Below are 13,930 nucleotides of genomic sequence, written 5' to 3'. Positions count from 1 at the left end.
CCAGGATCCTATGAGACCAGTTCGTTTTAAGATTAAAATGAAGTGCGTGTTTCATATTTCATACCGGTAAGTGTTATTCACCTTAAACCTCCTCCGAGCTGCAGATCCAGCAGAGTCCCCCATGGATCAGACTTAATATTCTGGACCTGCATGTAGACTGACTGTAAACCAGACTGGGGTCTGATAAAGACTTGATGTCACAGTGTTTGAATGAGGACAGAGCTGGAAGACGGTTTGCTCGCTGACAGTTTACAGGCTTGCTGCCTTTTTCATCATTCTGCACCGGAATGGATTTGTCAAGGCCTGCAGTGTCTGACTGACTGACTGAGGGGGGGGGGGGGGGGGGACTGCACACGCTCAGAATGCAAAGTAGGCCGACAGACAGACAGGCAGACAGACAGAACACACGAGAGGACAGACAGACAGACGTTTCCTGTTTATCTGGAGGTAAAAAAAAAACCTCTGATTAATAAATAACTCCCACTTATTCAAAGTTTGGTGATTTTATAATATGAACTGTTTACAGTAGAATAATAACTTACAACACAACCTCACAATGTTAAAGTACCGATTCATCACGATGGACACACTTAAGATTTAAAATAACTACGTAGACTTTAAGGTTTAGACTTCTGAGATGAAGGAGATCTGATGTTACCAAGGAAACTGTCTAATAATAATAATAATAAGAGGACGAAGACGAAGGTGAGCTCCTCTGCAGCTCGTTCAGGGATCTGATTGACGGGTGGGAAGGCAACGTGGACACAATTACCCTGCGAGACCTCGCCGTCTCACCTCCATTAAAAGGCTAGACAGTTTTTTGTAGCTTATGAAATGTTAATTTGCTTATTTTAAGTTTGATCCAGAATCAGCTGAAGGAATAAAAATGATTGTGAAGGTTCTGCACGGTTGTTTTGTGATCTGCACGTCCTGTCTGGAACCTGATTGGCTCCGGCCCAGTGGAAGTCCTCGTTAACGCTGTCAGCGGGCCGTTCTCCAATCAGACTCACTGCTGTTACTACTTCCTGCCGTCGGCGGCGGCGCCTCACGCCGTTTGATCCCGCAGCGTGCGATCGCCGTCACATTAAATACAGACGTGGGAGCAATTTAATACGAGTAAATAAGACTTTTAATAAGAAAGCAATCAACCAAACAATCATCGTGTTCTGGTCGTGTGGCTCCGCGGAGCTTCTGCCTGATGTTTCTATGTTCTCATAAACAACAGAAGAATGTTCATTGGAGCGTCGCTGTGTTTCTGCCTGCAGAGGACGGTTCCCACGGGTCAGACCAGTCTGGTCCTGCAGCCTCTTCTGTCCGACACCGAGTACAAAGTCGCCATCGCGCCCGTTTACCTGGAGGGCGACGGACCGGCGGCGGCGCGGATGGGACGAACACGTGAGTGATGTGGTTTTTCTTCTCTCTCTCTTTTAGCTTCGTGTTTGGTCTCCACCAACTCCCGAAGGAAGTGTCCGTCTCTCTAAAGGTCGCCGGCTCATCTGTAGTTCGTAGATTCCTTTACATGGATGTTAATTCTACTTTTTTCTTGTGGTGCTCAGCTCGACTTTCAATCTTCTATCAATGTATTTCACTACAAAATGAAAATTAGCTTTAGGCAACAAAACCTCTTGGTTAGATTTCCGAAAAGTGCCACGAACGCCTCACCTGGCAACACTGTGTGTGCCGATCACCGGTCTGGACTTTGGTGCTGAGCAACACGAAAAACGCTCCAAAAACGTGAATTATTTGGAGGTGGAGACCAAACATGGAGCTAAAAGGGAGTAAATATTGGACCTCGTTATGACTCGATCTGTCTCAACCAAGAAAAGCAACCCTTCCTTTGAAGAGTAAACATTTAGCCGTTTCTTCCATCTGAGCAATTAAACGTTATCTTTCGTGGAATTTCTTTATCGTTATCAGGAAAAACCCCAATAAGTTTCAGCAGCGCCTCCATTCACAACCCGGCTTCCTCTCAGCTGCTTCCTTCCTTCGTTACACTCCACGGCTCTAAGAGGCGCCGGCCGTCCTGCTTCCTCCTCATCCGTCTCCTTCGCCGCGGAGCTTCAGGCGGGAACATGTCGGCGGCGTTCCGCCTCCCTTTGGTTGAACGTGACGATGGATTCCTCCGCCGTCACAGAACAAACACGACTTCCTGCAGAAAGAACGCTGAATCCGAGCCATTCGTCCTTTCCCGCCGCGTCCCATCACGTCTTTTGGCGGCGCGTTGCACACATTAGCGGACGCTAACGACGTTGTGGGTTGTTTAAACGGCGGGGCCTTCGACACCTCGCCATGATGAATGGTTCCTGTTAGCGAGTGAGGGATGAGATAATCGCCTGGGGAGGAGAGAGAGGGGGGATGATGGGGGGTTAGAGGGAAGATAGATGATGTGACAAACGGGAGCCGGTATAATCCGGGGATTTGAACCCTGCGGGGAGACGTGGACGCTGGCGGGGAGGCGAAGCGGCAGACTCAGAGAAGAAGATTGTGTTTTTAGCCTCAAACTGAAGTCAGATAATGTGAATAATCATGTGGAGGTTTGATCCAGTGAGGAGGCGGACGGAGAGGACGGCGGGGGGTTTCAACTCCTGAAGGATGAAGGTTTAGTTTCATAGCATCAACATGTTTAATCCCGAGGTTTAAAGTAATGGCTGTAACCTCACTTCATACTGTGGTGCTGAAGGAAATCCCCAAATATCAATTCCTTCATATTAAGATGACATATTACACGTTATTACATCAGCTGGAACCGAAAAATAACACCACGACGTCCGTCCGTCGATCTATCTGCAGCTGGGAAAGCATCAAACCCAACGTGACGTCCGGACTTCCTGTTTCAGGGACATCCGGGGGGCGGAGACTCTGGTTCTGGTTCAGCTCGACTTAAAGGATGCCGGCCAGAGGGGGGCGATGAAAACCAGTTCTGGGACGAATGGTAGATGAGAATTTGTCCACAACAGACGTAGTAGAAAGAGGGTTGGGGTCAAACACAGGACTTACACAGGACTGTCATCCTGGAGGCCGACGTCCGTGTCCGCGTGAAACTGGAAGGAAACGTTCATCAAGCAGTCGCAGGAAAAGAGGTTTTATTAGGTTTATTATCACATCGTTACCTTCCTCCCGTGTCCTCCAGCGTCTCAACGCCCAACGGTCGCTTTCATCATTCTGTTGGATAGGATTTAATTAACACGTTTGTTCTTCTATTCCATTTGTTTTCTAACACAGTTGTGTGGGTTTTTTTGTTGTTATGCGAATGTTATTTTCACCTAATTTATTCCCTTCCCCGCTCCACTTCCTGTCTATAATTGCTCTGTAAAGTGAAACATCCAATATCTCGAGTTCCGTTAAGTTAAGGTACATTTCCTTCAAACCAAAAAGAGAAAATTCCTCGGATGTACGATATATTGACGGTAACACTTTGTTTGAGTCTTATCAAATAAAATTACACAAAATAACTCAAACCTCTCTCTTCCTGGTACTTCTGGAAACGCCGGTTCATAAGCAAAAGCTACGTGAACAACGTTAACTCCGTAACATAAATCCTTTTAATAAGTACTTCTAACCACAGAAGTGTGAAGAAGGTTCCTGGACATCAGAAAATCTCATTTCATGTTCATCAGTTCTCATGCTAGCGGAGGTTCCTTTTCCTGCAATATTACGCAATTTAAAAAATGAACCTGTAAAACGTCGATGCTTCCTCCATATTCAAGGGTTCTTATTTGTCCAGATTTTTGTTGACTTGTTTGTCGGCTGATAAAAGGATCACAAGGATCCGTGTGGTTTCACGTTGAACACCTCGGATGTTTGAGAAACCTGAAATGCGATGTCTGTCTCCTCAGTTCCTCTGTCGGCGCCGAAGAACCTGCGGGTGTCGGAGGAATGGTACAACCGCTTCAGGATCAGCTGGGACGCGCCGCCGTCGCCCACCATGGGCTACCGGGTCGTCTACCAGCCGGTCTCCGGTAATCCCACGTCCTCTCTGGAAGACAGTCACACCACGGTTTGGCTGAAAAAAGGAACATTTATTCAAGATTAGTTTGTCATTTATCCTGTCGGATGGATATATTTCTGATTTCCTGTGATGGAGGGACTTTATCACATCAGAGATATCACTTATCACTTCCTCACAAGAAGAAACAAATAAATATTGTGTTTTTAAGTTCAACAGAAGGCTAAAGCTGAGGAAAGGGGAATAATAGTCGCTGCATGTGGGAACGCAGACACGAATACTTAATGAGCTGATAGCAGAGTCGGAGCACTCGACCGGCGTTCAGTGATTGTACTAATGAAGCTCCATTAACGTTATCTCCTCCTCCTCCTCCTCCTCCTCACTGGGATGGGAGCTAACGATCGTCTCTGAACCAGCAGCTCCGGGTCCGGCCCTGGAGACCTTCGTGGGAGAAGACGTGAACACCATGCTGATTGTCAACCTGCTGAGCGGGACGGACTACAGCGTCAAGGTCATCGCCTCCTACACCACGGGCTCCAGCGAGGCCCTGATGGGGCGGGCCAAGACCCGTGAGTCACCGACGTCCTCGTCCAATCACGGACATCCGTCACGTCGCAGTTAAACAGGAAATACACCAAAATACATTTCTATAAGGGATTGAGTCAGTGGTGGTGGACTATTATCCTATTAATTAGTAAACATTATCAACAATCGTGATTCACGATATTATCACGATAATCTTAAACATGTGGGAGCCGTTTCCTCCAGCTTTCTTTAGTTTTTGTGTGTGAAAACCAAAATATTAAAATGATTGTATTATTACATAATAATAGTGTGTGTTTTTAATAATAAACAGTGAAACTGGTTTTCTAAGACTAAAGGACTACTATAGGATGAGTATAATCCCAGCAGATAAAAACACCGACGTCGTCCACGTTAACAAACTCTCGTCGGACCGACCCTCCGATCAGGTTGGTGTCGGTAATTTGATTCTCTGACCCCGACCGCTTATAGACCTCATTATCTCCCCTCCTCGTCCGACAGCTCCTCTAATTAAATCAGCGTCCGGCTGCACGCGTCGATATCTGGATATCCATCTGACGCTGTTAACGCCGCGCCGCCTTAATTACATGGAATGAACCGCTGAGTAGATTTAGGTCGTCTCTCCGCCTCCAGGAGGCTCTGAGTGTCCATCAATCAGCTCTCCTCCAGAAGACGATCGTTTAGATTCCCCCCGCCGCATGATAACTACCTCCTCTCTGGTTGTATAGAAGTCTATGAGAAAGTGGTCCTACTTCTCTCTGCTGGCCACCAGGGGGCGACTCCTCTCTGGTTGTATAGAAGTCTATGAGAAAGTGGTCCTACTTCTCTCTGCTGGCCACCAGGGGGCGACTCCTCTCTGGTTGTATAGAAGTCTATGAGAAAGTGGTCCTACTTCTCTCTGCTGGCCACCAGGGGGCGACTCCTCTCTGGTTGTATAGAAGTCTATGAGAAAATGGTCCTACTTCTCTCTGCTGGCCACCAGGGGGCGACTCCTCTCTGGTTGTATAGAAGTCTATGAGAAAATGGTCCGACTTCTCTCTGCTGGCCACCAGGGGGCGACTCCTCTCTGGTTGTATAGAAGTCTATGAGAAAGTGGTCCTACTTCTCTCTGCTGGCCACCAGGGGGCGACTCCTCTCTGGTTGTATAGAAGTCTATGAGAAAGTGGTCCTACTTCTCTCTGCTGGCCACCAGGGGGCGACTCCTCTCTGGTTGTAAAGGAAGACCGGCACTTCTCTCATGTGTACCGGGTCCAAGTCTTTTTCAGCAGTTAAACTAGTTCTGGTCCCATGGAGGACTTTATGGAGTCCAGCATGAAAAAGGGTCCTGATAGACTTACCAATAGATTTGTTTGAGCGACAGGAAGAGATCGTCTCTCTGCTGTTCAGACTGAAGTAAGCATCCCTTCTAGTCCTCTAATTAAATCTAATTAAATCACCATCTGAGGGATTTTTCTACAGAAACACCACGCAGAGACCCACAATGCATCTGTGTCTCAGTCTGAAACAATGCTGTAGAACAGAATGTAAACTGTATCTCAGAAACTAGTGAGGCTTTCAGCAGTCGGAGACGCTTCCAGAGAATTAGCATAAGAGCGTGGGTTTGTTAGAAGCTGACGTTCTGCTGCTCTGAGAATAACTTTATTTAAATCTGGGAATTATTTAAATTTAACTTTATTTAAATCCGGGAACTCGACGGCGTGCGGTTACAGCAGATGTTATGTTTAATTTCGCGGCGACTAAGAGAGAAGAATGCTTACAAAGGAGAGTTCAGAAAAAGTTTGTTGAAAATAATCCTCGTATTATAATAATAATAATCATATATAAAAATCCTAATTTAATATTTTACAATATTTTCATTCATTTAATATTTATCCTAATTTAATAATTTCATATAATTATTAAGTATTTTTCATTAATTTTTCCAGATCATAACCGTACACGTGGATTTCAGTGCGATTTGTCCGAATTCTCCGTGTTCCATATTTACGCTTTCCACTCCAGACGACCAAAGGCTAACTTACCACACACACATTAACTGATGTGATGCTACCGTTAGCCGTGGTGGCTAGCTCCGCTTGGTGACATAACACATAACGTTAGCCGACACATACGAGCCTTTGTGGTCGTGATGTAATAGTTTGTGCCAGCGACGCAAACATTCCGAATAATTCTTGGAGCGAAGAAGGATTTCGTCGGTCAAACTTTTATCTCCGCATGTAGTGATTTATTGGCATGACATATGAAACGTGTTGCCAAAGCTCAACTACATGAAATGCATTCAAACAGACATAATAATAATGCTATTAATGCTATCCCCCCTGCAGTGTACCTGGCCGTGACCAACCTGAACGCCTACCAGGTGAGGATGACCAGCTTCTGTGCCCAGTGGCAGCCTCAGCGACACGCCGCCACCTACCGGGTCGTCATCGAGTCTCTGCTCAGTAAGTCCATCTGCAGTACCGCTCTGAGCCACACAGGGCGCCTGAACGCTCCCATCCATCTGATCGTCATAGACGATAGACACACATTCTAGACGAGTCCTATCGGCAACGGGGGCGCCGTGGTTAAAACGTTTAACCATCCCAGGCTCAACGCTGTTTGTGAAATATTAAAGAAATGCGATCTATCGGCTATTTAGTTTGCTCGGGATGGAAACAATGTCAACGGGAAGTCTGTTGGCATCCTTGAAGTAAACGCATCCACATGAGCAGAAAGATGTCCTTCCCTCTAATTTAGTATCCTTTAATTTGTGAAACTTTACATTCCACCTACTTTAAGTATCTGATTTGTTTGTTAAATGTACAGAAACTCATCGTTTATACATAAAACAGAAACTTCTAATTCAGGGTCTCAGAGATTTAAATCTGATGTTGAAGGGAAGATTACAGACAATCAGCACCTTTAGAAACCTGAACTTCTAATTACCTCCAGAGACTTTAATTAAAATCTTCACGAAACCCTATTCCCTTTTTGTTCGATGAACTTTGATGTAGAAGTCGCTCTGCAACAAAGTCACCTTCACAGAACAGCCCTTGCAATTATTGCAGTAATTGCCGGGTTGTGATTCGGCCGCAGTAGTAATTGAGTATTTTTCCCCATTTGTGTGAATGCGATAACGCACGCCGATGCACCATGATAACGCCAGATGGACAGGTCTCTCCGATCAGGTCGCTCCGATCCGGTCTCTCCGATCCGGTCTCTCCGATCCGGTCTCTCCGATCCGGTCTCTCCGATTCGGTCTCTCCGATCCGGTCTCTCCGATCCGGTCTCTCCGATCCGGTCGCTCCGATCCGGTCTCTCCGATTCGGTCTCTCCGATCCGGTCTCTCCGATCCGGTCGCTCCGATCCGGTCTCTCCGATTCGGTCTCTCCGATCCGGTCTCTCCGATCCAGTCTCTCCGATTCGGTCGCTCGGATCCGGTCTCTCCGATCCGGTCTCTCCGATTCGGTCTCTCCGATCCGGTCTCTCCGATCCGGTCTCTCCGATTCGGTCTCTCCGATCCGGTCGCTCTGATCCGATCCCTCCCGTCCTCCACGCTGGCGCCGCCTCAGAGGTAGGACCGACTTTAATCCAGCCGGCGACTGGAAGGTAGTAATGGCTGCCATTCATCACCGTCAGGCCTCCGGCGGCAACGCCGTCGTTAACGTCACATAAAAGGCGTCACACCCCCCCCCCCCCCCCTCGTTTCTTCAGGGAGATCCGAGGTTTGATTCTTCTCGACACGTAACGGAGCTAAATGAGGATTTATGTTTCACACAGCTGGTGAATAATTACTGGTTTGTGCCGCCGGAGGACGAGAGGCGTGAAGTTGTTCTGTTTTCAAAGAATAGTTCCTCCACGTCGACATATAACGTATGAGAGGTTTGAGTCTGTGGAAGAACCTGGAGGGAGAAAGATGTGATGGTGGACGGGTAGAAAAACACAGGACCTTCACCTAGTAGACCCATGTTCAGGTCCTGTCTGATACGGGTACTTCTGTTGCCCAAACATAACCAAGTCCCCAATTTTAAGTAAACTTTGATATTTCCCCGGTTGTGTTTATTTTTGTGTTGCAACAACATTGAAACGCAGCAACATTTCCGTGTGTCATGAGTTTTATTAGTTGCTTTACGACGCCGAACAGAAGCTGCGTTTCCCTGGAGGGGATGCCAAATGGTGGAGAAACCTGAGGATGTGGACGTATCGCGTTCCCTTCCTGGAATCAACCGGCCGTTTGCTCTCAGACGCGTCTATGAATAAAATAATCTGGTTTTCCGGCTGTTGTTGAACGTCTCTTTGCAGAATTTAAGTCTGGTTGTTGTATTATTCAAAGTGACGGCTTCATTAGTAATTAACTCCTCACAGCGCTCATTAAAATGTTCCTCCTGCCTTCCCTCGACGAGCTCCTACAACGGAATACCTTGTTTCTTGTTTTCTTAGAAATACACTTGACAGGTTGCCAGCGGAACAAAAAGCTACAAATGCACGTTGATTCTTTCAGTAATTGGATTTTAGTTCGTCAAGTCGACCTGCGTGAAAAGTTTAAATTGAGGTTTTTTGGGGCGGAAACTGAACAGCAGGATGTTTGAAACGTCTCTGACGGAGAAATGTGAGTAAAGGGTTTCCTAGTTGAAGCCGAAGTTAAATTTAAACAAAGAGCTTCCTAAGAGGGAGGCTGTCGCCATGACGACGCGTCGCCTCGGCGGTTTGATTCCCATCAATCTAAACCTTTTAGATGGAGACTGGGTTGCTTCAAACACACAACAGGACAAACACAATATAATAACAGTTTTGTGATAGTTAGTTTGGAAAGTAAATGCTAACTGTCACTTCGCTAAGCCTTGCTAGCGCTGTGGCTCCGTCAATATGTCAAAGCTAGCATGGAGCCCACTAGCATTGAGTCACTTCCTGCCCTCGCTGGAAACCGCTCAGAGGTTTCCGTGAAACAAAATGGATCCGGAGAGATCAAAGTGAACCGCCACATCACATGTGTTTGTTTGAGCCAATGAGAGGCTCAGATTGTTGTTGCCTGACGACATCGTGGAAATAGACCTTCTTGTTAAAGAGTCAAATCTGTTTTATGAAAACAGAAACAGTAGTTTTATGGCCCTCGCCAAAATACACCAGACTCCATCAGCGACAACGGTAATTACACCCGAAGAAACACGACTAAATAAAAACTAACTAAAACTCACTGGTTCATGTTTCAACAAACTCTGGTTGTGTTCGATGTCTCTCCTGATAGTTTCACACCCAACGCTATGAATTCTGGGACTAAACCAGTTTGTGATTGTTGTTTTAACAACACAGTAAAAGTGATGTTTTGTGAATGGAGTCTGGTGTATTTCGGTGAGAGTGTTACAGCTGCGTTTTCTGGTTAAATAATTATTATTTTACTCATTAACGCTGCCTGGTCGTTAATAATAACGTTGTCACACAGTTATAATAATAATTTGAGCCTCTCAGCCCCCACAGTCCAGATCCAGATCCAGCGTGATCCAGAACCATAACGAGGTGTTTCTGTTTCCACAGACGGTCAGAAGCAGGAGACGAAGCTGAGCGGCGGCGCCAACAGACACTGTTTCAACAACCTGAAGGCCGACACGCAGTACAAGATGAGCGTCTACGCGCAGCTGCAGGACGGCAGCGAGGGGCCCGCCGCCACCGTCACCGAGAGAACACGTGAGTCCTCGTTACCGCGGGGTCACCGGAGTTACCTGGGTTACCGGGGTCACCGAGACCACCAGGGGTCACCGGGGTCACTCCCAGCTGAACGGCTAATAACTTCTAAAAGAATGTGCTTTAGTTAATCTAACACATGTTTGCTGCAGGAGTCCTACAACCAAAACATGACTCAGCACTTTTACACTCGCGGTCCCTTCATGTCGAGATCAAAGCGTTTTTAGTTTTTTTTAAATGTGTGTTTGGTCAGATTCCTGAAATAACGTCTCTGTTCTACGATATAAAACCCGTCTGGTGAGTTTACGACGCGTCCGCCTTTAGCTCCGAGGCCGTGACGTGAAGTCACGTGACCGCGGTGATGCTTATTTATAAGCCGTGTCCCGATACAGCGGCTGCAACGAGGCCTTCAAGTGCAGCTCTGAAATGTAAGCTTCTTTTCTGATCCGGTCTGATGGACCCTTCACCGCCTATAACATAACATAACATAAAAAGAGTCAAATATAAACTCCGGCTCCGTTTCAGGCAGGTGACGTTAGTTAGCTGCTCTTTCTTGTCTACTGTTTCACTGACGACGAACGTCAACTCGTTTCACTTACGTACATAATTTTTCCGACAATGAGGTCCCGTGATGCTTCACAGGAAGGGGCGGGGCTTAGCCTCCTTATCGCCAAGGAAACATGGCCTGAGCTAAAGGGGAAAAAACTTATTTCGGTATTATAGAAAAATGCACTTGCAGAAACTCAAAACTCCAATCAAAATTTACAATTAATATAATATCATATTTAATTAAGATTTTTTGTAACGGTGTTGTGTTTGAAGGCGTTAATTAAATTTGTAAACACTGCGCTGCACCGCCAGGCCGTCATAATACATGTTTGGCAATAATAAGCACCTTTTAAGGACACATTTAAAGTTTTAATATCCATGAAATACTCAAACTAATAAAGTGAGGATGTAAGAAAAAAATTAAAAGGGAAGAGAAAAGATGGAGGCAAAGAGGCTGAGACGATCCTGAACGCTCCTGACGATCCTGAACGCTCCTGAACACCTCAGGCAGCTGATTTATTGCTAAACAGCCCTGAAGGAGTAAAGTGTGTTTTTGTTCCACACACACACACACACACACACACACACACACACACACACACACACACACACACACACACACACACACACACACACACAATAAAGGACTTGAAAGCAGAGACGCTGCGATCCATCTCCCCGATGACACGGCGATGACATCACGGAGCTGAACGCTGTTATTTGTGCGACTCTTCTCCGGTTTGGTGGGATTTTAATTTCAGGGCGTCGATGGTTCTACGATGAATGGCGTCATGATTACAGGTTCTCTGGTTCTCGCCCTCCAGATCCCATCCCGACCCCGGCGCCCACCAGGCCCCCCACCACCACGCCGCTACCCACAATCCCCCCTGCCAAGGAAGGTAAGAGCTCAGATTGTGTGTTCTTGTTGTTTCAGCCAAAGATGATGTTTAAAAGGAACAACGGAACCTTCACACCTCAAACACATCCACGGGTTCTCGGTAGAACCCCCGGTAGAGGAAACCCTCGGGATATAAAAGGGTTAGGGGGAAATACTTCAACTTGTGGATGGTTGCCAATGACAACCCTTCCTGTCGAGCCTTGGATGCAAACATAAAGCAGCATAGATTCTCTCAGCAGCACGCTTTAGTTGATTGTTATGATTGATTTATCCAGATGTTGTTATAGTTACTGAGTTTAGATCGCCGTCGGCCCGCGTTTCCTGTTACATGAATCATGGGACATGTTGGTCGTTGAGAGTCACACACACACTCTCACACACACACACACACACACACACACACTCTTTGTCTTTACTTATAGAGTGGTGAGGTTCCAGCATGATTGATTGGAGATCAGCTGATCAATGCGGGCCGGGCTTTTATTGTGAAAGAATATCAGTTCATTAAGTGCGTGTTTGCAGAAAACAAAGAGCAGGTGACTGAATTAAGTTGGATCGACCCTTTAATGTGATTTTTATCAGCGGAGAGAAGCGAGCGGTCGGCGAGAAGCGACTTTTAGTGAGTTTAACGTTCAGGCATCCACCAGCTGGAGAGCTTTTTTAAATCTAATCAATCAAATGTTTTCCTCACTCAGAAGCCGATTTCCCTCCCGAGTCGTCATCCATCAAGATCAAGTCGGGAGTTTGTTTATTGGTGCGGCGATAAGAGAGAGGAGTAAAAACCAAAGGAATGAGTGGATGTTTTAGTGTGAAGGTAGCAGCTGTGTTGTAATCAGCCTCCAGCAGAGGAAAGTCAACGACTTAACAAAGAAACAGATTTCCTAATGTGACATGAATGATCAGAGGAGCGCTGAAGAAAATAGATCCGTGTATCTGCAGCCTCATCACTCTCACTCTTTGACCTCCTTTGACCTCCTGAACTCACCTACTTCCTCTCCCTCCAGTCTGCAAGGCGGCCAAAGCCGACCTGGTCTTCCTGGTCGATGGGTCCTGGAGCATCGGCGACGACAACTTCCTGAAGATCATCCGCTTCCTGTACAGCACCTCGGGGGCGCTGGACCGGATCGGCCCTGACGGCACGCAGGTGACAGCAACGTTGCTTCATTGTAGTTAGTGAAGGTCAGGAAACAGTCAAAACCCGGACTATGTTCCCTGCTACCTTTGTGATGAGGAACCAAAGCCGCCGTATCGCTCTATTCTCTCGTCAAACCCACAGAACTCCATTGAGAATTATTTTTTTTATTGAAAGAAAACAGGAATTTGTGTTTTTTTCAGTGCAGTCTGGTGGGTTTGTTGAGATAATGCTTCGGTTCCCTGAAGGAAACACAGGCAGCAGTGAACATGTTCTAAATATAGCATCCAATTAAACTGATATTGATCGTTTCAGATCAAACGCATCCACGGAGGTTTATGTCTCCGTCGACTGTAGGTGTAACGCTGACAGCAGCATTCATCTGAACCACTGCAGTCTCATGAAATGATCTGGTGAAAACTAATTGATTAATTAACGAGTCATTAAAGCGTCGAGGCTGAAGATTATTTGTGGTTCTTATACGACAGCTGTTTATTTTCTTATGCTGGTGCATTAAGTAGCGCTGAGTTTCTATTTTATTTCACCTCTCCCTTTGAATCTCAGACTCAAACTTACTGCTTTCATTTCACTCACTGAGTTTAAGTCATATCTCAACCAAACATTCCAAATTGTCTGCTGTTTTTATGTATTTACTACCTTGTCTGTCCTTTGTTATTATGTTAGTTGCTGCCTTGGCACTTGTAAAAGAGATCTATATCTCAATGTGATTCTTCCCTGGTTAAATAAAGGTAAAATAAAAAATATACAATATATACAAACCGCCCCTATACAAACCAGCCCTATACAAACCAGCCCTATACAAACCAGCCCTATACAAACCGCCCCTATACAAACCGCCCCTATACAAACCAGCCCTATACAAACCAGCCCTATACAAACCAGCCCTATACAAACCAGCCCTATACAAACCAGCCCTATACAAACCGCCCCTATACAAACCAGCCCTATACAAACCAGCCCTATACAAACCGCCCCTATACAAACCAGCCCTATACAAACCAGCCCTATACAAACCGCCCCTATACAAACCAGCCCTATACAAACCAGCCCTATACAAACCGCCCCTATACAAACCAGCCCTATACAAACCAGCCCTATGTTGTTAATAAAACAGCTCATGTGACATTTTAGCAGCGCTAGTCCTTCCGTATCTATAATATCCACCAATGTTCTAAAGCGTGTA

The 13,930-nt window shown here is 46.1% G+C and overlaps 1 protein-coding gene across 6 annotated transcripts in view; it reads left to right on the top strand.

The window, feature by feature from the left end:
• col14a1b (collagen, type XIV, alpha 1b) overlaps positions 1 to 13,930 on the top strand; it is a 77,240-nt gene that overhangs the window by 42,464 nt on the left and 20,846 nt on the right. For 4 of the 6 annotated variants that reach the window (XM_084032725.1, XM_084032722.1, XM_084032720.1 and 1 more), the window contains 7 exons: positions 1,266 to 1,395; positions 3,837 to 3,959; positions 4,363 to 4,515; positions 6,814 to 6,930; positions 10,001 to 10,150; positions 11,521 to 11,595; positions 12,599 to 12,738. In XM_084032725.1, the coding sequence (XP_083888851.1) occupies positions 1,266 to 1,395; positions 3,837 to 3,959; positions 4,363 to 4,515; positions 6,814 to 6,930; positions 10,001 to 10,150; positions 11,521 to 11,595; positions 12,599 to 12,738 (888 nt within the window). The remainder of the gene's footprint in view (positions 1 to 1,265; positions 1,396 to 3,836; positions 3,960 to 4,362; positions 4,516 to 6,813; positions 6,931 to 10,000; positions 10,151 to 11,520; positions 11,596 to 12,598; positions 12,739 to 13,930) is intronic. The other 2 variants (XM_084032723.1, XM_084032721.1) reach the window with 1 other exon arrangement.

This window comes from Eutrigla gurnardus (genome assembly GCF_963514095.1).
Source record: "Eutrigla gurnardus genome assembly, chromosome: 17".
NCBI lineage: Eukaryota > Metazoa > Chordata > Actinopteri > Perciformes > Triglidae > Eutrigla > Eutrigla gurnardus.
Note: the sequence above shows the minus strand (reverse complement) of the source record. Positions and strands in the feature narration are given on the sequence as shown.